Source organism: Rhipicephalus microplus, chromosome 2 (genome assembly GCF_043290135.1).
Source record: "Rhipicephalus microplus isolate Deutch F79 chromosome 2, USDA_Rmic, whole genome shotgun sequence".
Taxonomy (NCBI): domain Eukaryota; kingdom Metazoa; phylum Arthropoda; class Arachnida; order Ixodida; family Ixodidae; genus Rhipicephalus; species Rhipicephalus microplus.
The window spans coordinates 161361490-161387502 of record NC_134701.1 but is presented as its reverse complement, the minus strand read 5'-3'; the positions used below and the strand labels follow the sequence as shown (position 1 = coordinate 161387502).

Sequence of the window (26013 nt, the reverse complement as noted above, 5' to 3'; positions counted from 1 at the left end):
GGGCAAATACTGCTCAAAGTGCTTACTTGTATTACTAGTTTTCTTTTGTATGCCTTGAATTTAGGGCAAATTATATTAGATATTAAGTCACGGGGCTTGTCTCTGTGGGTTACTATATTAGAAACAAACATCTTTTAATTTATAATTAACATAGCCTTTAGGCTAACAGGTGAAGGCCACTTGATGTCTATTTGAGCACCACCAGAAAGTAGCATGCTTTCGAGGTTTTCGAAGGGTAAAAGCCGGCTTCACTATTGCTGGCAAAGCATTGTGGGAGCTTCCAGTCTAGCAATTTTTTTTTAAACCTCCTTGGAAAAAGGCAAGTATTTTCTTTGTCTTTCTTGATGCTAGTGATGATAGTACACTGAGTCTAGGCTAAATGTGTGGCATTCCCTAGGTAATTTCAAGGAACACTGGAGCAGGAATTAATACCACGAAGAGGATAACACTTTGGAAATAAACTGCTGTAACATGTAGCATTGCAAGCCGCTTGGGAAACTCCTAATCTATAAACGGCGTGTGCTCTGGGAGGATGGGAATCGGTGAAGTGTTGGGACAAAAAATAAAGCTGCGATACATTCAACAAGACGTACTACTTTTCTGAAACATTGATTGCTCTAACCTGGCGCACGCAGCCCTGCCATTTGTCTAGCAAGCGCATACAATTGTCCGAATAAAATACGTTTTCAGGCGGAAGAAATTGACGCCATGTAGCTGAAGCATGATTAACGCAAATCTTGAGCGATCTAAATTCGATAACCAGCTCTACTTGAAACAGGCAAGTAGTTAAGAACACGTGCTCCACGAACTAGTTTCGCTATGTATATAAAAAAAAAGAGCATCTTCATGTGCGCCTTAGTGGTCATTGTAAGAGACAGCTCGCTGCCAACCATTGTACCTCTACGTGAAAGGCACCACAAAGAGTTATCGGTAGTCCATCTATAAAGTTCTAAACAACTGTAGTCGACAAGTTTTTTACAGTTTTAACGAGCTGGGTGTACTTCGGGCATACTGCACGGAATAAATCTGATACGGAATCTAGCGAGTTCGAAAAGGCGCGCTTATTATCGAGTCAGTCCGCGTCTAACGCGGCGTAACCGCATAAAAAATATTAAGGTCAATGATAAGCGTAGTTTAAAGTCGTAAAACGCGTGTCGCGTCTGAAACGCACTGGACAGAAACCGCAACCTTTGTGACGTCACGTGACTGGCGTGCTCGCACGCCCTCTTTATTAAGTAATTAAAGCTTTTATCTTTCGCGTAATCGTTTCCACATCAAGGTTGGCTCATTATAAATTCTCACCATTTTTATTGCAAAAATTTTGGGTGGTTGTCGCGGTCGACTGGAGTCGCGGCGTCGCGTCGATGTGTGTCCAATCCCTGGCCAGTTAAATACCGCCATTGCGCCTCGTGGTCTCACTTTACTCTCGACGAGGGAGGCAGCCGTCTTTTGTCGTCTCTGCGTCGACTATGTAAGTTGGGCGAAATCGTCGTCCTCTTCTTCTCACTGCGTTTCTCCACGTCGGGCACGGGTTGTAGACTACGCCGCACGGAAACCGTGTTCATCGGTTCATCGGAGCTCAGCGTCGTTTCAAATCAGTGAGGTCGGCTAGTTTCAATGGAACCCGCGAACCCTAACTCGAAGCGCGGCAAATCGCTCTACAGTGCCGAGCTTTTCTGCGTCCGCGCATTGATTTTTGTCCCGTTTTCTTCTAGTACGGGTTTCACTTCTCGTTTCCCAGCCCGCCCCGTTTACCGACTTTCTTGCGGGAATCAGAACACGCGCGTCGTAGCGATGCGTTTGTGACGATTGCAACTCGGTTATTTCGTGCGCCGATTTTACACCCCGAATTTCAAACTTGTTGAAAGCCGCGTGTGTGACCGGCTTGCGTAGTTGCGAACGTCTTCGAAAATGTGCGCGTGCGCCAGTGTTAGTCGTGCACAGATCGTGTTCCTTTTCTTACTGACAGCGCGAGAGGAATCCAGGCACCTCGCCTTTGCTCTTTCACCACGTGGAGTGGAACTTGGGCTAGTGTCGCGCCGGCTTATTCAGCGAGTAAGAACGCGCTGTTGTTAGCGTCTCGAGTAGTGACATTGTGCGACTGGCGAAGCGATTCCTTTTGAACGATCTGTCACTCATTTTCTTTATCGCGTGTTTTTCCCGCCGCTCTCTTGCCTGGACCGGCGGCGCCGGCTCGCTGGTGGCGGGCGGCTGCTGTGTCAAGTTACGTCACGGCGCGCCGCAATTAATGCTACTGCGTACTTGAGAGACGAGTCACTGGGGCTTTCTTCCTCTTGGGAGAGAAAGCACGGGGCTTCTTCGCTGTGTCCCGCGTCGTCGTTCACGTTCGCCTTTTCTTTCTCTTTTGCAGAACTTATTTCACAATGGCTGAGCCTACTCGGTGAGTTCACGGACCTTCGTCTCACGAGCGAGTCTGAATGAAACAACAACAAAAAAAGCGAAATGCCGGTTTTTGTGGTTTGTTTGTGAAGCCGCCTCCTGTTGTCAAGTGACCGCTTGTCGGCTTTGTTTTTTAACCTCCCGAGCACCAGCCGAAAGCCATTAAGAGCGGCGCACACGTTTTTTTTTTTTTTTTCTGCGGATAGCTTGACCGTGGCGTTCCTTTGTTACGTATGCCGGCGGAAGACATTCTGCCAATGGTAACGAACAAAAGCTTGTCTAACTTGCAAGCGTTGAGTGCTCCTTAGGAGATGTCATGTTTTCTGTAATAGATCTTCATTTCCCCGTGTTTTGTGATGGGCTGGCGCAAAACCGCGTCCCCGACTACTGTGAGGGAGGTGGGTCGTGTTGTTAGGAGTACGAGAAATCAAACGATCGGGTGTTATAATACCGCTCTGCAGAAGTGAACGTTTATTTGCAGCTCTTGACATTGGTCATTCCTCGTGTGTTCAAACCTACGATGTTCGTTAGGCATTGTGTTGATGTGGTTTCATTCTGTGTGGAAGAGCTCTGAAGTGCCCAGCTCGTTGATTGCAGTTATGTTTTTTTTTCTTCATAGCTGAATCTGTTAGCACAAGCATTCACTATAAATTGGAGCATAGCAGTAATGCTTGAGATAACCTAAAGCTTCACATCTTTAGTAATCTTGTGATGCCCACAGTATTGGCTGCACGAACGAGCTGTCATTTGTTGGCTGTGGTCAAGCTTTAGTAATCGCTTAAAATAGCTGAATCCCTAGAATAGTGCTGAAAAGTACTTGCAACTTTTGATGTATTGGCTGAGCATTGATGCATTGGCTGATGCATAGCAGCTACAGCAAGTGCATATCTAATTCTTGGGACCGAAATCTCATTTGTGAGGCAAAATACATAAACTCGACGTCAAATAAAAGCAAAGAGTGCATTCTACAATAACTCCGAAAAGAAATAACTCGGCACTGTATGAAATACATAAAAAGTAAATCTGGCAAAGTTTTCATAATTTTTTAGCTATAACTTTTTCACTTAGGTATGTTGAATAAAGTGCCATATTATCGAAAAACATCTTTGCAGCAAACCTTAATGTGAGACTGGCCTGGGCTTTTAGTTTTGTATGTAGGGCCGGGCGGGCTCAGGCTTCCCTGCAGTTTTTTGTTCGCCATAAAGTTTGTGTCTGTTTCAGAATGCAGTGACAAAGGGACTACTGTTAAACAAGTAATCCACTCCTTCCCATTAAGTCATGGTTGATACTTTTGATATCGGCATGTCTTGTAGAAACGTATTGTGGCACTGGAGAAGACTTCTTGTAGTTTTAACGAGTGATTTGTACAGTGTTCTGTAGCTCTCAAAGACCTCTGCGTTTTTATGGAGCAGTTGTCGTAACAAGCAACAGCCCTTATAGCCAACACTGTGATTAACATGGCAGGCCTTCATCAGTTTCAACAGACGAGTCTTATTAGGTAGCTATTTAACTCTTACTTTAGGCATTCGTAACAATATGTGTGAATGCACTGTGCTTTTGCACTTGCAGACAAGCTATGTGTAAGGTGAGATGCTACTTGAAGACATTTTTTTTTTTTATTTGTAACACAGTTGCAGACCGTTTATTTGCACTCGACGGGAACCGCCGAACAGTTCAAAAAAACGAATTCACCAAAAAAAAAAAGGGCTTTTATAGGCACGATCACCCGAAAAAAACTGTATGTGCGTCTACGCACACGCTTACGCGCGACCATGTTGGCCTGTACCTCTGCGAGTGTCTGGCCGTCGCTGTAGACAGACAACACCATCGATGTGGCTTGCACCAAGTCCGCATTTGATGGTTGTGGTGCGGGCGGCGTGTCATCGTTGGAGTCACTGTCCGCCAGCGCCGGCTCTCGGACCTGACGGACGATCTCGTCATCGTCCAACTCTGTGCAAGGCAAAACGGCACTGTCGAACTTGGCGAACTCTTCATACGTACCCACCCCCATATCGACCCCGCTAGCACGGAGGTGGTCCAAAATGTCTGCTATTGCGGTAGGCAAACTCTCAACCGTGGGGATCTGGCCTGTGGCACTGTCCTACTCAGTCCCAGTCGTAAATCCTGCGTGACTAAAGCAGTTGTGGATCGTTTCCAGAGTCACTGACTTCCAGGCATTGCACAACATGCTGGTGGCTGTCGGAACATCCACGACGTAGTTTTTGTCGCTGTCGACGCACAACAGCATGCGATTGAGGAGGCACAACTGCTAATGAACTTTCAAGTCTTTGATCACGCCCTGGTCCATGAGCTGCAACACGCTGTCGTGTTAGGTGGCAAAAGCTCCACTGTCATAGCTTTCAAGTTGTCGATATGCCCATGGGCACCATAGTTGTCGACGAACGTCAGCACCTTGCGATTTTGCTGTTCGTACCAGTGGTAGAGCTTGTGAAGGTACTGTTCGAAAAGATTTTGCGTAATCCACACCTTCGAATTTGCTTCACACCACACAGGGAGGGATTTGACGCCTTTAAAACATCTCGGATTCTTTGATTTCCATATCACGAGGAGCGGTAGTTTCTCCGTCCCCATCATGTTGCCTCCTACAGCAAGTCGGTCGCTTCTTGCTATGCTTCCCCCCCATGACAGGGTTCACCAGACAAAGCTAGCGTCTTGTCGGGCAGCATCTTGTAGAAAAGTCCCGTGTCGTCACAAAGACATTTTCTGGTGGATACTGGCACAGCAGTGCGCACAGCGTGTCTGCACGGTAGTTGGTCACGAGCGTTTGGTCGACGGAACCACTCTTGCCGCACATTCGCTTGAAGGCCAGGTCATACCTTTTCTTAAAGTTGCACAACCAGCCATCACTGAACTTGCAGCCGGTAATACCCATGTGTAGGGCGAGAGTCTCTGCTTTCTGTCTCAGCAATTGCCAGACACGGATATTTTACTAGCCACCGTGACACTTATTCAAGCTGCAGGTGGCTGCCGTCCCGGAAATTTTTCTGCGTTCCCGCAGATGCTTTCTCAGCTGCCTCTATAATCTTAGTCTTCTGCTTGAGGTAGTCCGAGACGGTTTCCTTGGAAATGGAAAATTCTCGAGCAACTTCAGACTAAGGCCTGCTGCCTTCTACCTGGCAAATTATCTCCACTTTCTTCGCCATCGTGAGCGTCCTGTAGCTCCCACGTTGGCCGCGTTTCTTCACTACCGAGGGCGCAACAACGGGTGGCGTCTGAGCCATTTAAGCACGCCACGGAACACTCAAAAGAGCGAGAACACCTCTGACAAGATGAACCAGGCCTAGCCGCAGAAGCAACTGACTGACAAGCTGACGCACGCCAAACGCCACAGCGAACAGACTTCGTAGGTGGCTTGGCTTGGCCGCTCGACTGGCTAAAATAAAAAAACGCCGCCGCACATAGCCTCTGAGATCGGCAATGGCGATTTCTGCGTGCATTTTCACACTGGCCCGACGTCCATCTATAGCTAGTGCAGCATATCGGTGCTGGCAACCTAGCAAACGTATTGTCAGCGCGTAATGGCGTACGGCGACACATCTGGTCAGTCAAACGGAGTCCGAATAATTAAATGGTGCACGGCGGGGTGTCCGAATTTTCGGTCGTGACTTTACATTAGGATCAATGGAGCGAGTGGCGGTGCCACAATGATGTCCGAATAAATGTCGACTGTATTCACCCTACAGTAATGAAACTTGAGCGGTTTATAGAACTTTTTATGCTGAATTCAAATATATTAGTTTTCTAGCGAGTTGCATACTTGTCAAAGTGAAAACCTTTTGCTCCTCCCCCCCTTCCTTTTTTCATCACTAAAGGTCCACAATTTTTTGCCAATGATAATTCATAATGTGTAAAATGTGCATTTTGAGGAGTTTTAATGTTCAAGTTCAATGCTTAACTGTGTAATGTCATTAAATGCAATGAAATTTTCACACATAAAAGAACAATCCCTCTTGACTTCCGCTCCATCTGGCAGGGACAAAACAGTGCGGATACCATTGTGGCTCTTGTGGCCGCGTTTGTGCCACGTATCATCGTACATAACTGCAGTGTCGTCCCCGCTAACTTCCCTCACTGTGAGCTCCATCGACCTTGCAAGATTAGCGCAATGGCATTCATTGCTGCATCATGGACTTTCCAGCTGATGGCTGTGAATGACTTATGACGCATCGGCTTTTGCAAACCAAGAATTGCCTCAAATCGGACCAGCTGCTCATAGCCCATTCCTAAAGAGTGCACCGTCACAACAGCTTTCATGTTGACAGAGTAGCTATTACGCGAGCTACAGCTTTCTTCAACTATAATGGAGATTAATGCACGAGAAAGCATTGTTCAGCTGCACTGCTCGACGTGACACACCATGCAAGTCGGCTTCTCAGCACATACAGGCGTACAGTGGCCAATGGTGGTCCTGGTCCACGCGATTCAGAAGCCAGTTGTGGCGCTCTAAAAACTCGGCAAGGCCACGCTTTTCAATATTTCTTGCGCTTCAGCAGCGCGGGATGCGGTCATTATTTGAAGAGTGAGGCTCGGCTCTTCGCCTCATGCAGTCGACAATGGCGAGTGAAAGAGCACTAATAGTGGCAAGGTGTCGAAGACTACACTTTTTCGGTGTTTTAACAATCATCTTGTGTTCTTTAGACGCAATTTTAAAGCATTTCTAGTTGAGTCTCGGCAAAGGGCTTCTTCAAAACAGTAGAGGTACTAATCTTATCAAAACAGGTGAAAACAAAAAAATGCAAGTTTTTATAAAACTAGTTAATTTGCCTGCATCTTCCCTCGCGTTACTCCCCAAGACTTCTTGCTATCAGTATTTTGTTTGGGCCCCGTTTGCTGTGCAGTGGTTAGCCCTCTTAGGTGCCAGCTATGAAGAAGTCTGCAAATACCTCTAATCAATGAACACATCATTTCAAAAGGTGCAATATTTCATTAAAACAAACATGTCATATGTTAATTTGTGTTAAGCAACTAATCCTAATGTAATTAAATCTTCCTTGAAGTCATTGATGCTCTATTTTGGCACAAGCAAAGTAAAGTCTCTGGCTAGAAGTATAGTGGAAGTTCATTTTTGGTTAGGCCTCTTGTCAGCAAAGAATTGCGCTTTGCATGTGGCTCGCAGGAAGTGGTACATCAAGTTGGACGCACATATATTATGTAAGAGGCCTGGTTTATCAAAAGCTTGATATACATCTTTCTTAAGCCCCCAGTTAATACAAATAGCAAAAAGGGGGGGGGGGGGGTCATCATTGTGTGCATAGTCTCAAAAGGTTTAGCTTTTGTGATTCCCGATGCCAACTGTGCAATGGCATGTTCACTATAAGCTTCAATGTACAATTAGTGACTGGATTCTTGCTGTTGTGGGGTGTGTACACTCTGCTTTTTGTTGTGCAAAGCAAGAACATACTGGCCCGCCGGGTGGCTACTCTTTCTTGTGATGCACCCGCTTGATTAGAGGCTAAAGCACTACTTCGTGAGCCAATCAATGTTGCTCAAATAAATTAAAGTAAAGGGCCGCACTTTTTTCGTGGTTTTGATGGGGTGTGGTCGTTTCACGAAAGTGTGGAATTGTTTATTTTCGATCCACGTGTGGAAACACCTATTCAATCATGCCATATATATCTAACGATAGGATGTCTGGCTGCAGCTGTTTCCATCTGGTGGCTCCTGCGAACTTTGCCATGGGACGCGTCCACGCTGCCATTTGCTAGCAATGTTTTCTTCTTTTATCCGTAGTTCGGGCTGCCAAGTTTTGGGGAGTGGCCCTCACACTTTTGTGTCCATTAGTCGAGCGTATACAATTGCACTGAATGTGTTGCAATAGTTTCCACTAGACACTCCCATTTCAACAATATTGGTTGTGACTTGATGGGAAGGAGTGGATTACTCTTAACAGTAGCCCCTTGATCACTGCATTCTGAAAGTGCGTGTACGGTACTGGCTTGTGCGTATTGTTGGGAGGTCCACTGTCTTTTGCAGATAGTGTTGATTGTGGTGGTACTTCACACTAACATAGCAGGCTTTAGGTGCTTTGAAATGAGGCATTTTGCTCTGTGCATCTCTGTAATAACACTGTTATTGTTGCCAAGTTTCATCTGTCCACCTCTCCCCTTAGGGAACTGGAGGCTGGTGAGGGCAATGATGCCGACGTTGAGGATGTTGAGGAGGGCGAGAAGAAGAAAGGAGGTGAGCTCTCTGCATCGCAGACCGGTAAGGACAGCAGGACATCTTTTGTGTCACTGGGTGCTCGTGCAGGCATGGGAATGTGCAGTGTGCACATTCCCATGCTTACACTGTTTACATTAATAAGTTCAACCTCTCCGTTTCCTCATTCTGGATAAGACAAATGAAACTCGCCCATCAGCGCTTCATTAACCTAGCCAGAAAAAACATCTCTTCGATGTTGCTATTTCGTAAAAACATATGCTTAAGAATCGTCCGCATCTCTAAACTTCTCTTCAAAGCATAGAAAAAACTATAGGTTTGCTTTGCACTAGCACTTCAATATTCAAATTCGCTTGACACCCAAGATTTTTGCTATTTGCACAGCTCTTTAGCAGTGTTCCGCACTGGTGAGTGGTGTTACTGAGGCTGCTTCGTAATTATCGCTTCATGAACGCCTGGGAGTGGCATAGCCTGTACGATTAGCCAAGGCTAGCTGTGCATGATGGTATCGTTAGCACCGCAGCTGCACTCGCCGGTGTACTTATGACAATCGCCGAACTTCTTTGTGCTCTTCCAGCTCGGCTGACAGCAGAGATGATGAAAGACCCTAAGGTGCTAGCAGCACTGCAGTCGAAACTCGGCGTTCTAAGTGGTGCAAGTTCTGGCTACATTGAAAGGTGAGTTTGTCTGGCCTGCTTTTTACGCGTTAGTTTAGCTGATGTTCTGCCTTAATGCCTGGATTTTTGTTAATTTTGCATACGTAAGGCCAGCTTCTTTGACAATGCGACTGATATACAGCCCCCCCCCCCATGTGGTGGTAAACACTTGTGCTCCATCTTCCCTGTTGCTACTGCATTGTTCACATTGATGACTATGACAATTCCGTCTGCCCCAACTTTGCTTCGGTTTAATGAAGACATTAGGCTGTGTAAACAGTGAATTAGGTTCAATGCAAATAATGATTTTGGTCAAATAACTTCAAATTGAATTCGAATAGTGTATATGTCTCGTATCATAAAGAAAAAGGGTATATGCACAATATTTAAACTTGAAACAAGGCCTGCTTAAAATGCCATTTGGTAATATCAAAGAATGTGGAAACAGCTTTGAATAGTAGTAGGATATGACTTTCGGTAAAATGTGATAGCCTGTAAAATATGTTGCTTTTTAAAATGTTCTATACTTGGAGCATATAAGTCAGTATAGCAAGCTTTTAAACCTAAAACTTGTTGAAGAAATAATCGATGCAAGGGTAATATCCGTAATTAACTTAGAGGTAGGCCTTTCACGGCAGTGCAGATTTCTCCTAAGTGCGTGTTTTCACGGCTCAGCACTACTTCACTGCAGTAAAACTACTTTTACAGGGGGTAACATGCAAGCTAACATGCTTGTTTGAAATAAGAGCGCACTACTTACAATCATCTATCACCAACTCGCTCAATCAACCATATTGACAAACTAATATGCACCTGGATAGGTGCTTTCATGGCTTAGCACATCTTCACTGCAGTGAAACTACCTTTACGGGATGTCGCATGCAGACTAATATGCGCCCATTCGTTTTTCAATAACTTAAATTCGATTCTTAACAAATTCACATACAGTCGAGCCGACTTATAATGAACCTGATCCTGATGCAGCATCCGTTTGCTGTATCCCAAAGTTCTTAGTAAATGAACCACAGCTTTTAAAAAAGTTGCGAGTGAACCAAACTTTTTTGCCCAAAAAAGTCCGTGATACTTGTGTTTCAAAGAGCAGAAGTGATATGGGCGGTCTATAGTTTATTTTAAACAGCAGCTTGCTTGTTCACCGAGGCCCGTGGCATAAGCTACATAAGGAACTGGCTCCAAAGTTTCGTCGTTCTCGCAATTCGATTCCTCCAAATCGCTCTCGCCTCGTACTTAATTCACAATGCCCTAATCCGTGCAAGGATCCGCGGTGTCGGCATCATCATCGGCCGTAATGAAACTAACAGATGTTCCACCCGCTCTCCCATGTTGGAGTCGACGGCACGCTTCCATAAATCGCTGCTGAAGTGATCCTGTTCGAAAGCTTCAGGCTCGGCATTGGGCTCGACGTCGACGAAGTTGGCCTCGCGAAAACAGTTTCGCGCGCATGGAGCAGTCACCGTCTCCACAACAGAATACCGGGACGCCCCAACCGGGAAGTTGGCTGCCAGGTGGTACACGGCTATGAGCAAGTGCTCCGCAACGCGGCACCTATGCGCAGATTAAGCTGAAGCCAAACGGTCACATTTTGATGTTTTGTTGATCTGCAGGAAAAAAAGCGTGCAAGTCCTCCCGTTTGCCATCCTGATCACACTCACACAGAGCGAGCAAGACGCGCAACCGCGACATACTTGCCAGAACGCGCGGTGGAGATGGGCAAAGGGGTTGCGGTGGAGATGGGCAAAGGGGTTGCGATCAAAAGAGGAGAGCAGGTTTGCGAGAGAAGGGCAAGGAGTTGCTATAGAGAGGGGAGGACACGGCGGGAGGGCGACCTTGAAAACCTAAACGCGCGAGAACGAGGTAGGTCGAGTAGCTTGCTTGAAAGGTCTGCGCAAGGCGCGTGTAGAAAAACTTGAAAAAGAGTGCCTCCGCGCGCATAAGTCAGAGAACGGCTGCCTGGATCGGCGCGTGGCGAAAAAATAGTTTTGTTGCCCCAGTGGGTTTGCGCGGCCTCACTGCCTTCAATATTTCGTGATATGTTCCGCGCAAATTAACAGCAGTTTTCACGCTTCTGCATGTGTGCGGAGGGCATGCTGAGCCGAGTGCGAAGTGAACGAGAACAGGTCCTAAACTTGAATCGAATCTGGAATTATTAGTTTTTGGGGCAGTGTACGCACGTTCACTAGTCGCAGACGATCAGATACAGTCGGTGGCCGACGATGTTAGCAAATGGTCTGGTCACTCTAGGCCGGCGACGGCAACGACAGACCAGCGATCAAAAACAGAGGGGATGGCCGACTGGTCTTTGAAAGATCTGTGGCAGGGTGAAAACACTGGCCTCATCTGGCGATGCGGGGTCCTCAGAGTAGCAAGGGGGGACAAAGCACGAAGGGGTGCGTAACAAAAAGTGGTTGGGGAGAGCGGCAACTAGAGGGGTCGGCGTTTGACAATAAGAATGTATGGGCACCTCACAGGTGGTTTCCCGGGAAGTCTGCTGAGTGCCGACCCCATTCGCTGTAACCGATCGGTGGCGCTCAGACACGTTCGTTGTAAGTGTAATTTTGTGCAAGTGAATCAATGTGTATTTTCACGGTCACTCGGATATTGTTCGTTATAAGTGGGGTTGTTATATGTGGGCTCGACTGTACTGTATTATTCATTTTAAAACATTTGAATATTTGCACAAGCCTAGAAAACAGTTGTAGCTTTTCTTGCAACATGTGTGATAGAAGTGTCTGAACCAGGTTGCAGCCAATAAAGTAAAATTAGTTGATGCCAATAGAACAACTTGTATATTTGCCAAATAACAAGGTTTCGTTGTATTATGCAGCCTAAAACTATAAAACTAGGGCTTCTGGTACTTTTGAATCTCTAGACAAATGCATGTACAAATGCTACCAAAGTGAAAGCTTCGCATATAAACATACCGTATTTACTCGCATAATGGGCGCACTTTTTTTTTTTTTTTCAGAAAATCCGGCTCGAAGTTAGGGGTGCGCCAATTAAGCGGGGTGAAATTTTCGAAAAATTTTTCAACTCGGTTCTCGCGCTTTAAATCTGCACACTTGTCAAGTAAAAGGCGACTTTATCATTTACCAATTAATTCAGCATAAAACAAACATACCTACGTACCTTTTAATGAACAAGCGAGAGCCGTCAACTGCACACACACACGTAAAATTTATTTACACAAAAGTCGTTGCTGTTCCTCCTTTTCCCTATTCGGAGTCGGAGATCACACATTCATCCTCGACGAGCGGGGATTCGTTTTCGGTGTCCGAATCATCCGCACCCCACAACATGTCATCCTCGCTCGCATCCAGTGCGTTCGAGATACCCGTCTTCTTGAAGCTTTTCCTGACGACTTCATCGGAGATCCCCTGCCACGCTTCCACGATCCAAGCGCACAGCATTTCCACAGGCGGCCTCTTAATCTTACCACATGTAGTTAGCTGATGTTGTCCTCCAGCCATCCAGGTGGTGTACAGCCTTCGAACATTGTCCTTGAAAGGTTTATTCAAGGACGCGTCCAAAGGCTGCAGTATCGATGTGAGGCCGCCCGGAATCACTGCCAGATCTGTGCGCAGCTCCTTTAGCTCATCTCGTACGCGGTCTACTAGGTGCCCACGAAAACTGTCCAGGACAAGCATGGACGGCAACAACAGACCACCCGGCCGCCGACCCCAGATTGTTTTCACCCAATCCACCATGAGTTCCGTGCACATCCAGCCTTTTTCCTGGACTTTGACGTAGATGCCTTGAGGGAATTTTGCCTTTGGGAGCGTCTTACGTTTAAAAATAACGTAAGGCGGTAGCTTACACCCATCCGCTGTCACCGCCAGTATTACGGTGCATCGTTGTTTATCAGCGCCAGACGTTCTGACGATGACGCTCCGTGCACCTTTCTCCTCCACTGTCGTGTTCCACGGCATATCAAAGCAAAGGAGGGTCTGATCAGCGTTGCCGATCTGGGACAAAATGAAGTCTTTCTGCTGTCGGAGCTTTATAACAAAACTGTTGAAGTCCACCACTTTGTCCTCGTATGCTGCGGGCAAGCGCTGGCACAAGGTGGTCCGCCTTCGCAGTGCGAGGCCATGGCGCCGCATGAAACGAGTTGTCCATCCGGAGCTGGCTTTGAACTCTTTTGCTTCGATGCCCTGCGCTCGGGCTATTCTGCGCGCCTCAGTCTGCACAATATCCAACGACACAGCACAGCCGTCTTGTCGTAGCTCCCATATATGCCGGACCAGTTGCTCTTCGACGTTCGGATACCTGCCGGTCTTGGCACCGCGGAAAGCCCGTCATGTCTTCTTCGTCGCCTTAAGTTTTTCTTCTTGGTCCCTCCAGTACCGAATACTGGTTTCTCCAATGCCGAAATGCCTGCTTGTAGCCCGGTTGCCGTGCTAAAGCGCGTACTGCACTGCCTTCAGTTTAAACCCAGCCGTGTAGCTCGCGTACTTCCCCATGGTGGAACCAAAGTTCAATACACGACCACAACATACGCACACCGCTTGCAAAATGGCGTTTCTTTTTCTCTGATGGTGGTCATGGCGATCGAGCCCCCGGCGTTGTACACGTGACCTCCAAAAAGCGCGGCGATTTGGGGGGTATCAGTAATTGATGGAACAGCCGTTTTTTTTTTTTTTCGCTCATGGACGCTTTTTTTTTTCAAGTTTTATTTATTTCGACAAACACGTTGGTTAGGTCGTTGCACTTCGAATTTTTTTATTTGCTCGTCGATTTGCCTTCTTTTTTTTCTTCAGGTTACGGGGACCGCGTTCCAACTGTACCGCTGGGGGGTAGAATCGTTTCTGATCATGGCCAAGTTCGGGGTGCGCCTATTACGCGCGGAATTAAAAAAAAAAACGAATTTTCCGCGACCAAACTAGGGGTGCGCCTATTATGCGAGTGCGCCGATTATGCGAGTAAATATGGTATTCCACTTGTACTAGTTTCAAGCAGTTTTTTTGTAGCTTTGTAAACTTTTTGTACCTTTCTAAATTACTCCTGCAGACACTTGGTGGTTGGACCTCATGTCCAATTCTCAAAGAAACTGACAGGTACATAATTTGAGGGACACTCTTACTCCGTACTGGAGGTTCCGTATAATGGAGCAATCCAGTCCCAATTGTGTCCTACATGCGGCAGCTGCAAGTTTTGGTCATGCATACCGAATTTACTCGCTCAATAAATGCTCCCTCAATTGCAGTCAAAATTTGGATTCCCCCCTACACCTGGCTACCTCAGCCGCCCCCTCCTCTTTTTGGCCCGCTGCCACACGTCGTATTGTTATTCTTTCTATCTGTGCCCAGCATATCCTCAGTCTTTTATAATTGCCCTTATGCCACAGCGAGGTTTACGAACGGTGCAAGTGTAGAGACATCGTAGCTGATGTGCACACATCAAGCGAAGGTGGCGAAACTGCCGGCGCCAGCCGACGGTCGCTTCCTGCAGATACGAATTTTTAAGGCTCAACCACCTGCACGCTATGTTCGAGCGATTACGACAGGATTAGCTGTTGCCATGGCGGTCACGAAGGGCCATTCGTTGCCATCACGTCGCATGTTCCTGGAGAACCTTAGAACCTGTTCTGGGCTTGTCACCCAGAAAAGATTGTGACTATTTCCGCAACATGGTAGCACCCTTAATTCTCGCATTGGTTGAAATTAACTCTTTATGTTTGTTATCCGCTCGTACTTCAAAGAACACAAGATATAGGCTACTTTTTCTACAATAATTTCTCAAGTCGGCAGGGAGGCGGCGGCCGTAATTTTTCGTTAATCTTGTTATGGATGGTTTGTTTTGATGCTTCAGTGGTAGCTTGCTGCAATGTTGGTTACTCGCTACAATGTCAACGGCGGCGACATGGTCGTCGTGTGAGGTTGACAAAGTGCATTGTAGCACACGCTTCTCCGCGCCCCTCGAGATCACAGCAGATACCACTGTTTCAATAGGACAGCCATGAAATGCTTTTCTGGCATGCGCGAGCGGTGTGGGGACAGCTTGCAGAAGATGTCATTAACCACCGAAAACGAGTGAAGTGCAATAATGAAGCAGTTTACAGTGTACGCATGTCAATTCCGAAAGGCTGAGCGGCTTAATTTTTTTTTTTTTTTGCATTACACCATTTTTTGCTCATACCGAAAAGGTTTTTGTAAAATTTGCCCCGCATAATAAACACACCCCCAATATTGCTCCAATTTTTTTAGAAATGTGCATATTTATTACGAGAGTAAATACGGTAACTAGCACCTTCAAGGGGGGGCATGGGTCTATAGGATATCGCATCTATTCTTTAACCGAATAAGATGAGAGTTGGCATGCTTACTTAGTTTGTTCTCCTGATTCTAAAAATGGAGCTATTTTTTCTGTGGGCTCATTTTCTCGTTAAACAATCAAGATAACAATCTCTATTGTTCTTACCACAATAGATAAATAATCTGCAGTCTGAAGTTCACTAATGACGTAGGAATTGACAGTAGGAAGCATACGACACACAACATAGGGAGCACTGTTTTGATTGGGTCATTATTTCTTGCATTGTAGTACACTAAACTTCATAGCTCTGAATGTGACCATGGTGTAGTAGTCACACAAGACTAATCTTCAAAACTTGCATCAAGAGAAATTAAAATCGGCTTCCTATGTTGTGTGCTGCAAACATATAGATAGCCTCATGCTGTAAAAAGAATTATTCTGCTATCTGTAATAGTTTCAGATATGTTGCAGGAATTGTCATGCAGGGTGTACAAAATTGCCATTGTGATAAAATCAAGCAAACGAATAATTCTAATATTTTGAACTGTAAAAATGTGTATACTTAGAATTACATAGTCATTAACATATAAATGTATACTAGAAAGCCTAAGGAGTGAAACATTGCAAGCTGATCGAAAATTGAAAAAGTACTTTTTGAGTTGCAGCACAATAAAGTTCATTGCGTGTAACTGAGAACAAAATATTTTATATTAAAAAAAAATTGGAGCCACACAATAAAAATCGGCTCTCAGCCTTGTTTTTGTGCACATTTAGCCACATTTAGCAAAAATAATTACAGCTCAAGCTGTCCTAGGTCCACTTTTACAGAACAAGCAAACAAGAAAAGTGGTCAAAATCCGTGTTTCGAGAAACATACTGTTAAAACTGTTATTTCGCCGATTCGAGTAAAAAAAATCGTGGCACATTGGGCGCGCATGAGCGTGTCGTTTCTTCAAGTACTGCTGCAAGTTGTACCATTGCGTGCCTTCGGACCATGTTACTAGGTCCGAGGGCATGCAATGGTAGGTTAAAGGCAGTAAATACATAAAAAATAAAAGGTACAGTTTCGCCGCAAGGACGAAGCAATAAATGAGGCAGCAACAACTTGGAATGTAACGCTGAGAACGGCAAGCAGATCAAAATGTGCAGCGCGCTGTTCACATACAAATTACGCACGAAAATGATCCTCGCAGGACGAGAGCGAACTAACCTTTACCGCTCGACACGCAACGCGTTGTTTAAACAAAAACTATGCACGATACGTAATGGCAGGCACAGATAAGCACAAACTAAGTAATGTCCCAGTTGTTATACCTTGCTGTGTATGAAAAGCGTGCTGTTTTCACAAAACGGGCCTGTGCAGAGACCAAACTGACCTTTGTGGGCCCGGCAACTAACGCTTTCGTTTCAATGAAAGCCGAAAGCACACGATTCCCCCCACCAAAGGATAAGCGCATGTGCACAGGCATCCATCCACCCAGCAAAGCACACGTGAGAGATAAGCACGCGTCGTCACATCGCGGTAAGCTCTGCGCAAAGCGCGGGCGGCTTTTTTTCTTTGAGTGTTCATATATATAGATATGTATACATATGATATACGGTGAAGTGCAGCAGTAGCGAGGGCAAGAAAACGGCCTGGAGTGCCCATGCGCCTGGTCCCTTTTTATTGCTATCGCAATAAAAAGGGACCAGGCGCATTTTGGCGTTCGTGTCAAAAGAATTTAGTAGTGAGCAAAGCTTTGACCCGTGCTTTTGCGGCAGCCAGCTGCGCCATCCCGTCTGCTCACATGTGTCCCAGAAAGACACATGCAAGTTGTTTTGACTGAAATAGATTCTGCTAGTTGTGTTGATCCTTTGAGACTCTCACCGTAGTGAACAACTCTACCGTCATGTTTTCTCCTAGCCACTATGAGACTGCAATGCTGATGTTGGTGCTTGCCTTTTGTTTTTCATGTTTTTGTTTGTTTTGTTTTGTTTTTAAGTCCCCCCTCCCATTGGGGAAGTGCACTCACTCATAATTTCGAGGCTACGGGGGGCTGATCGTGTTGGTTTTCTTTTCATGTAAGACGGTCGCATTTATGAGTGGAGACCGCGACATCGTTGCGAACATGTAGTTAAAAGCAGTCTACCTGTTGCTAGTAGCCTCCACTGCGCGGGCGGCAAGCATATTCAACACGTAACATTTATTTTCTGTTGTTCGTCGATGCGCGGCGTACTCCGCTCGGACGACTGGTCACGCTCTAGCGAGGTCCTTTCGTCAGAAGCGGGGACCGCGCCATCGCGGCGTTTAGCAATAAGACTACACTTCCGTTCCATCGCTGCAAAGATTGATATCTCTCGTAGCTTCACTTTTGCTTTTTACTTGTCGTCCTCTAACTGATGAGGCTGCAAAACACGGCCGCTTTCAGTGACGTCAGCAACCGACTGTCTCCTACGTGAAGTAGGCCTACACCGGTGACTCGGCTACTGTCGTGGCTTCGTTATCCTTGTTGTCCGGAGCCATAGCAAGGCTCTTTCTGAAGTTCATGGCAAACGAACGGTCACCACAGATGCTTCGCGAATTAGTGTAGCGCGGAACTTCTTTAGTGCTGCAGGCAGTTGACAGCTTCATGACAAAATGGTGCATGTCTGTGCGCGTCACGATAGTGAGGAATACGTCGGGCACGCCACTTGGCCAGTCGGATATCTAGGTTTAGTCACGTGCCCCAGGAAGCCAATAGAATCGCGGGCTTGTGCTTCTCGATGACGTGTTTGTGCTCCTCGATGACGATGAGCAAGGCGAACCAGTGTAGCGGGAAATTGAAGATGAACGACCCTTCTCAACGGGACCAAGATGACCACGATAGCTCGTGTGTATCGGCAACTGTTCAGCGCGAAAAATGCACTATTTTAGCGTCTATTTGCGCTCGCATTCATATCGCAGGGGTGTTATAAATTGATTTTGCGCCAGAAATAATGATGCAAGAAGCTAGAAGCTTCTCAGATCACTGCATAAATAGGTACAGATTCCGAAAATGTTGGCTTCAAGAAGTCTATTTTTATTTTTTTCGCCATATTCGGCCTTCTAAGACCCGTGTGCCCCCCCCCCCCCCCCCTTAAAAGCTGTTACCAGAAGGCAGAAGAGTTTTCCTATTTTTTCAAAGAGGGAAAGAAATGTTCAATTTATTGTATGGGCACTTATCGGTATAATTTCTTGTCATGTTGACAATTCTAAAGTCTGCTTTGTTCAACAGGCTTATTTTCAATTTATGATGGTGCAGTGTTGCAATAAACCACCTATGTCAACATCATAATTCTGCAAAACTGATGTCTCTCTTCTCTTTAAAGGCCAGCTTACGGGTTTCTTTTTTTAAATTTTTTTCACCCTGCAAACAAGCTCGCCAACTGGAGAGTAGACCGCGGTGATCGCATTTTCCGAATATTATAGCGCTGTGCGTGCTTTCTCAACAATTCGAAAAACAATTATGCGCCTGTTTCCTTCGCCTGACCAATACTCCTTGTTTGCACTGAGTGACTAAAGCTTGCCCATGGGCAATCTTGCTTACCACTAAGCTCGTCGATTGGTCCTCTGCCCTAAGAAATGGCGCCTTGGCCCTGGCGACGCAGTGTCGGCCATGCAGTCCGCATTTTCACTTTCCTGTGCTGCCCTCTGCCATTTTCTCGAGCCAGAGACTAACGGGAGAAGTGTTTGCCAGAACAGAGGCTTTCAAGCTACTGTATCGCTAAGGGAGGGGTGCACCTTGAACTGCATTTTCTCCCCATGCCGCTATGACACGTGCTCGTGTCGGGGATGCTATGCTCGGTTGTTGGCTGCATGCCAGTGAGTTATCGCTGACGTGTCACGTTGCCAAACACGCGGAGTCGTGACGGCCTATGCCTTTCCCCCTCCCTATGGCAGAGAAGGGTGGCGAAGGCGATGCAAAAATATGAAACCCGCTGAAATTAATGTTGCAAGCCTTGCAACTTGCTTATTGTAGCACGCATTCGCAAAATTTTTTTGGCAGCATGTTACATGCCACAAGTGCGCATGTCTCTTTATAGCAATTTTTGGACCTCGGGATTGTTTGCTGGCCTTTTAAACTACGTAAAAAAAAATTTTCATTTTACAGTTAACTTTTTGAGTGCTTGTGTCATTGCAGTAAATATGTGCACACACACATACGAAATATTAGTATGAAATGGATGTCTGCCTGTTTGTTATGTTAAAGCAATCCTGTTGATGAAAATTTTATAGTCCAGTATATGGACACAGAAGCAACACCATCCCGAGGGTGGTTGCGCTACAATCTGTGCTGATGAGTACCACCAGACTGTAGAGGATATATAAAAAATTCTAAGCAGAGTGCTGAGTGCTTTGTGGGCTCCCTCCCAAACTCTTTCACACATGGTTGCTGTGCAAAAAAAAAATTAAAAAAAAAACAGCACTGAATGAACACTATTGTCTTCAATCTCGTTGTTGCATCAAATGTTATATGAACGTGTCTTGCAGCCTTCCAGCCTGCGTGAAGAGGCGCATCAAGGCCCTCAAGAAGTTGCATGTTGAGTGTGCCAAGGTGGAGGCCCAGTTTCACATGGAGGTCTATCAGTTGGAATGCAAGTACCACAAGTTGTACGAGCCCTTCTTTGAAAAGGTGGGTGGGCAATGCATGGTCGCAGTCTTCGAATTTTCGAGCTCCAGTACTGCTGCTCGTACTGTTGCGTGTGCTGTGTAGACCTGGCGTATGGCCATGCTAGACAAGTGTGTGGCAGCATCAGTGCTTGTGTGCTAGCATGGTATTCTCTTCCCCTTGGTGTGCAGCTGTACAAAGTTGCTGAATAATAAATTGTCAAAGAATAATCAATGGTGCAAGTGGCTTTGTCCTTTTTGAGGCTGGCATTCCATGCTGCACGTGCAAATCCCCATTGATACAAGTGAAAAGTGGGCCTGGCTACTGCATAAGAATGCAATAGAAGTGGTCATTCAGTGCTTTCATCTGTTAGAAACCTATCCTTACTATATCTGCTTTTTACAGCATGTTCTATTACATGGCTGTACCACTTGCGTGGCCAGGAAGCACTTCTTGTATGTTGCTGCTAAGCAGCTGCACGTACCGTTCATTTTTCTTAAGCACACTCCTTAAAAAAAAAAAAAAAAAACTTTGCTGGAATGTAGAGCTTTGTTAGTGGTTGAATTATAACTGGTCCTTTATTTTTCGTACTTACTCATAATCGATAACAACCTTGTCTTGATGTGATGCAGAGGCACCAAATCACAATGGGCAAGGTTGAACCAACAGATGAAGAATGTGACTTCCAGACAGACTCTGACAAGGAGGATGAGATTACGGTGAGATAGACATCATTGTCTGTTTTCACAATAGTTCGTCACTTATGCCGATCTTGCAACACTTGCTGTCCTGTGCAGGAAGGTGTGAAGAAGGCAGACATCAACGAAAAGGGAGATGAAAAGAAAGAAGGTGAGTACATAATTTTTTCTCATTCTTAATACTGCTTTACTTGAAATAAAGTGCCAAAACTTTTTAGTGCATAAACATTCAACTCGAATTTGAAAAAAGTCTTTCTGCTTCAAATCGTCTTATTCTTTTTAAATTTTCCATGTAGAGACAGTGAGTGGCATCCCAGAGTTTTGGCTAACAACGCTGAAAAACTTGGATCTCGTTGTCGACATGATTCAGGTGAGGAAGTTTGTAGAAGAGCTGCCATATTTTGTTGTATATAAGCTGTACAAAAAAAAAAAAAGAGATGCTGTTGAGATGTTGCTTATACACAAATTTTGGTGCGAAAGGTAGCTTCACCGCAATGCCTTTTGGCAGTGCAAGGATGGTGGGAGGGATGCCCAGGGCTGAAACTGGCAGAAGTTAAGACGGAAAAGGTGGCGCCGTTGACTACAACAGACCTATAAAAAAGCTTTTGCAATTGTTGAGAAGGTTAGTGGGGTCATTGCTTTCAAGGTTTTAAAATAATTTGTGCTAACAATGTGTTGTTATTGTAGAGATTTTCACGAGTATGGGACTCCTGCAGACACTTGGTGGTTGGGCCATCATGTCCAATTCTCAAAGAAACTGACAGGTACATAAGTTCTAGAGGGACACTCTCCGTACTGGAGGCTCCGTACATTGGAGCAATCCAGTCCCAAGTGTGTCCTACATGTAGCAGCTCTCAATTTCAATCCTATGTCCAATTCTGTTTCCCTTGTTCTCATTGTGAAGTTGCTCAAAAAGTAAAAAAAAAGTGTATGCCTTTTATTACCTCCAAAAGCATTAATCTCCTTGCTCTGTGTGGGTATGAGTTTATCAGATCATTGTACAGGAAAGGCTGGGCTGTGAACAGTATCTGCAAGTGCTTGAAGGGGTTCATTTGATTATCTCTCTACAGGAGCATGACGAGGAGATTCTGAAGCACCTCATAGACATCAAGGTTCGACCTCTGGAGCCACCAGGCCCACTTGTGAGTGCTATATTATTTGCTGCACCTAGTGTTGAGGACTTCCTTGTGAAATCGTGATGTCTGCCCCAAGTTCGCGTAAATTGCTTTGCAGTGGAAAATTTTGATGTCTTGATTGTGTGGTAATATTGAGAACAGACAGGTGTGTGGTAGTGTCAATTTATAGTCTGCCTTAGGTCCTTGCAGCCCTTGGAAATTTAAAAAGCTTTTTTCAAGGTACACACGGTACGTGCAGCTTTCTCTTTTTGGCGACCTATGGGCCCAAAATAAATCACGACCTGCGTTCTGTGGCGGATCAGTGTTTAAGGGTTCAATCCATTCAATCTACAGTATATCAAGTTTAGAAACTGGGCAAGCTCGATGACTCAGTCCAAAAAGAACTCAAAAATGAGTGTCAAGTTTGGAACTTGAAGCAATCGTCGTTGATTTGGCTTCTTCACAGCACTGCTTCGTAGAAGTGGAAGCTTCATACAGTATCGACATCGCTCTTGTTGGGGAGTCAGTTTGCCCAAGACTGCATAAATAGCCGGGGAAATCGGGCAAACAATACCATAGCTATGCAAGGCTTTCCAGCTGCTGCATTCATGGGTTTTTGTGAACTTTTGTATGCAGTCAACGCTATGCATTTCTTTTGTAATATTGTTTTCTAAAGCAATAGAACTATTCATTGGGCTTCCATAACATTGTTTTAGTAAAGGACTGTTTGTATGATGCTGTTCTGCAACTTTGAAAATTTAGTAAAAAATTTGCCTTTGCAACTGGTACGAGACCCCCTGCATGTTTTGACTGAGCTGGCATTTGTTCTTTTGCAGGGCTTTGTCTTGGAGTTTTACTTCGAGCCAAACGACTTCTTCTCGAACACGGTGCTCACAAAAACTTACGAGGTCAAGTGTGAGGTGGACGAGAGTGACCCCTTGTCCTTTGAAGGACCAGACATTGTCGGCTGCAAGGGGCAAGTTCAATTTTGGAAAACTAGTTTTGTGTGAAATGTATTGGGGAGGAGGTTACCAGCCAGAAATGAGTTGGCAGCCACCAACCTTGCCAAGATGCAAGATCTCCTCACATTAGGTTTCCATACCATAGTGGCAATGGCATAGCAATGCCAGCTGTAGCAGCATTCATTTATTTAATGTTTTAAAGGGGATGCAGCTTGGAAATTATGAAAATTTTCAAAAAATGGTGAAAAAAATCGATGTTTTTGAAAATTTGGTTTCTGTTTCTGGATCTCCTTTTCTATCAGATTCCAAAATATCTAATCTAAAAACAGCTCAGAAGTGATTCAAAAAAGCGTTTCGCCCTTCTAGGTGGTAAAAATTATTGCAGAATTCATGAGAAAACAGATTTTGATGGTGTGGCCGGGAGCCAGTTTCTTGGTCTCACCAAAAAGAGCATTTATCTGTGTTCGGATTCCCCGTGTCGGCTGTCGTTCAGAAGTAACTGGGTGAAAAGCAAATGCTTTTGGGAAGTTGTGAGGCCTCTGATAAATCGTGTCTGCCATGTTGCCCCAGCTCGCCTTGCCGTTGGCCCGATGCTCGCTTCGGGACATCGTTGTCTGCTGCTTGTCCGTTGCGAAGACATGACGGTCAAAAATCATCCCGACTGCGGCGGCTGCATTTCCGATGGAGGCGGAAATGTTGTAGGCCCGTGTGCTCAGATTTGGGTGCATGAACCCCAGGTGGTCGAAATTTCCGGAGCCTTTCACTACGGCGTTTCATAATCATATGGTGGTTTTGGGACGTTAAACCCCACATATCTATCGACCGTGAAAAATCTCTACATCCCAACTTGTTCACAGCTTGACGATCACTTATAATAAAATTATTAGTTAGGAGCTGTAAGCGGATGCTTGATGGACTACTGTGGTGCGCTTTGCTCATAGACCGCGCAACACACCATCGGAGCAATTTTTAGGCAACGAAGCACATAAATTGCTGCTTCCTCGGAACCGCAGTTACGCCATTCACGCATTGACAGTGGACCCCACAGTCAAGCTAGTCGGATTCCCACCCTCACTGCCAAGGATTGCCTGGAACAGCGTCTATACAGTCGCCGACAGATTTTTCGGACTTCAAAAGTGCACCGTTGGGATTCCCATAGGGCTAATGCATTTTTTCAACCAATTTTTTGGGCGAATTCGCCTCCGAAAGTTAGATTTTCGGACTAAATCGCTTGTTTTGAGCTGCGCCACGAACCTGTAAGGACACCGTCTTGTTAGACTTCTTGCCGGCTTGACTAAGCTTAGTGGCTTACTTTTAAAATGGCTTTCCTGCCTCCAAGATTGCAAACCAAACGTCACATTTCAAGTTTCGGGCGCAGAGTCTGCTTTGGATAACGCGGCACAATACAATTTTTTCGTCTTCGGTCAGCCATAGTGGTCGGCACTCTCACCATCGCACCGTACAGGGAGGAGGCGGAGCTGCGCAGTGGTGGAGTAAATGTGCCTGCCACGATGGCATTAGGGAACTTAAGAATAGCGCACCGTGAGCCCTTGCAGTGCGGTCGCTGCCACTGGGCATGCATTGTAACGCGAGTCGCCGTTGGGGACCTGCCCACAGAAAATCCTAAATAGTGTGCGGCTATTGCGGCCCGCGAAGTGTTGTGTGTAGCTTCAGTGCATTTGAGTCTGCGGTCGGGGTAAAAGTCCCTAGACTTTTCTCTTGGGGGAGTAAACGCTATTCTAAATCTCGTAATGCGTCCGCTATACCCGCAACTTTGCAGCGCTTGAAAACATTATTCTAACACTTCCTCAAGACTTAGCTCGTGCAGACGATGACAATTTCGTGCGCGAAGCCCAAGACTAAGAAAGTCTTTGCCAGTTTGTGTCGCAGCCGGAAAGCGGTTCGGATGCCGACGATAATCGCCCGCAGTCAGTGGCGGAGATCGCCACCACGGCGATGTTTTTGTAGAGCATTTACGGTGATTATGTCACCTTGGCGCAAATACGGGCAAACCAAATTGCTTCCAAACGTAGTACAGTTAACAGCTTGTTAATTCAAACCGCAAGGGGAAGCTGCCTCAGTTCGAATTAACGAAAGTTCAAACTAACAAAAGTTAAGAACAATAGTACACTGCGAGTAGGGCATAATTTAATTTTTGAAAAAATCTGATTGGGTCTGCCTTCTTTCCTTGAAGGCGACAACCAGCACTTTTTGCTCTGAGCGAATTTGGTGAAAGGCCTCTTCTCCGCCTTCTTCAAAACTTGAGAAAAGACGGGCAACATTCAAACCCCCGTGACTTCCGCAGCAGAAGGCCGCACTGGTGCTTCGTCCTCCCCCTTATCGTCACTAGAAGCGACAGGTTCTGCACTTCTCGCCTGACATATTATGTCGCCATCCGTGAGTGCACCGCACACCACTGCACTTGAGTCTACATCGACGTAGTCCGCAAAGCAAACGTCTTCCAAAACGTCCGCCATGGGGGCGGTGACGCCGTGTTCGTCAGCTTGCAGAGCTTCGTTGTGGAAGCCACTGTGGCGAAAGCAATTGCTATCGTAAGCGCTGTCATTTGCTCCCAAGCACGCACAAGCATGTGTAGTGCACTTGGGAGCGTTTGGTAGTTATTGCAAAAAATAATTCGTTTCAACATATGACACTGATAAAATGGTTTTAAATTTCTAATTATACCCCGGTCCATGGGCTGCAGTACCGCGGTCGTGTTTGCTGGAAGGAAGGCCAGCTCAATGGCCTTCGTCTCAACGTTGACTTTAAGAGCCGAACAGTTGTCCACAAGAAGCAGGACTTTGTGGCCACTGCGCAAACGATTCCCCCGTCATTTAGGCCTTTTTGTTGGCCGCGTAGTCTTATGGGAGGGACCAGATGTTCTTGAAGCAACGAGGACTTCTCGATTTGCTTATCACAAACAGAGGCAACTTCTCGGTCCCGGTCATGTTCGCAGCAACCATTACAGTTATCTGTTCTTTACTTTTCTTCCCATCCTGTGCACTCATCGCCTTTATACGCAATAGTTTTGGCGGGCAGCAATTTGAAAAATAAGGCAGTTTCATCCGCATTAAATATGTCCTGCGGAGAATACTTCTCCATGTAGCCTTGAAGCACTTCGGAGC

The 26013-nt window shown here is 45.8% G+C and overlaps 1 protein-coding gene across 7 annotated transcripts in view; it reads left to right on the top strand.

Moving 5' to 3' along the window:
* Positions 1 to 1347: 1347 nt before the first annotated feature.
* Positions 1348 to 26013, top strand: part of LOC119170633 (nucleosome assembly protein 1-like 1-A) — a 48672-nt gene continuing 24006 nt past the window's right edge. For 2 of the 7 annotated variants that reach the window (XM_037421849.2, XM_037421855.2), the window contains exons 1-10: positions 1348 to 1471; positions 2372 to 2401; positions 8531 to 8625; positions 9158 to 9257; positions 19996 to 20137; positions 20746 to 20832; positions 20911 to 20962; positions 21108 to 21181; positions 21882 to 21953; positions 22763 to 22902. In XM_037421849.2, coding sequence (XP_037277746.1) covers positions 2385 to 2401; positions 8531 to 8625; positions 9158 to 9257; positions 19996 to 20137; positions 20746 to 20832; positions 20911 to 20962; positions 21108 to 21181; positions 21882 to 21953; positions 22763 to 22902 — 779 coding nt within the window. In that variant the 5' untranslated portion in view covers positions 1348 to 1471; positions 2372 to 2384. Of the gene's footprint in view, positions 1604 to 2371; positions 2402 to 8530; positions 8626 to 9157; positions 9258 to 19995; positions 20138 to 20745; positions 20833 to 20910; positions 20963 to 21107; positions 21182 to 21881; positions 21954 to 22762; positions 22903 to 26013 lie in introns of all 7 variants that reach the window. The other 5 variants (XM_037421852.2, XM_037421854.2, XM_037421851.2 and 2 more) reach the window with 5 other exon arrangements.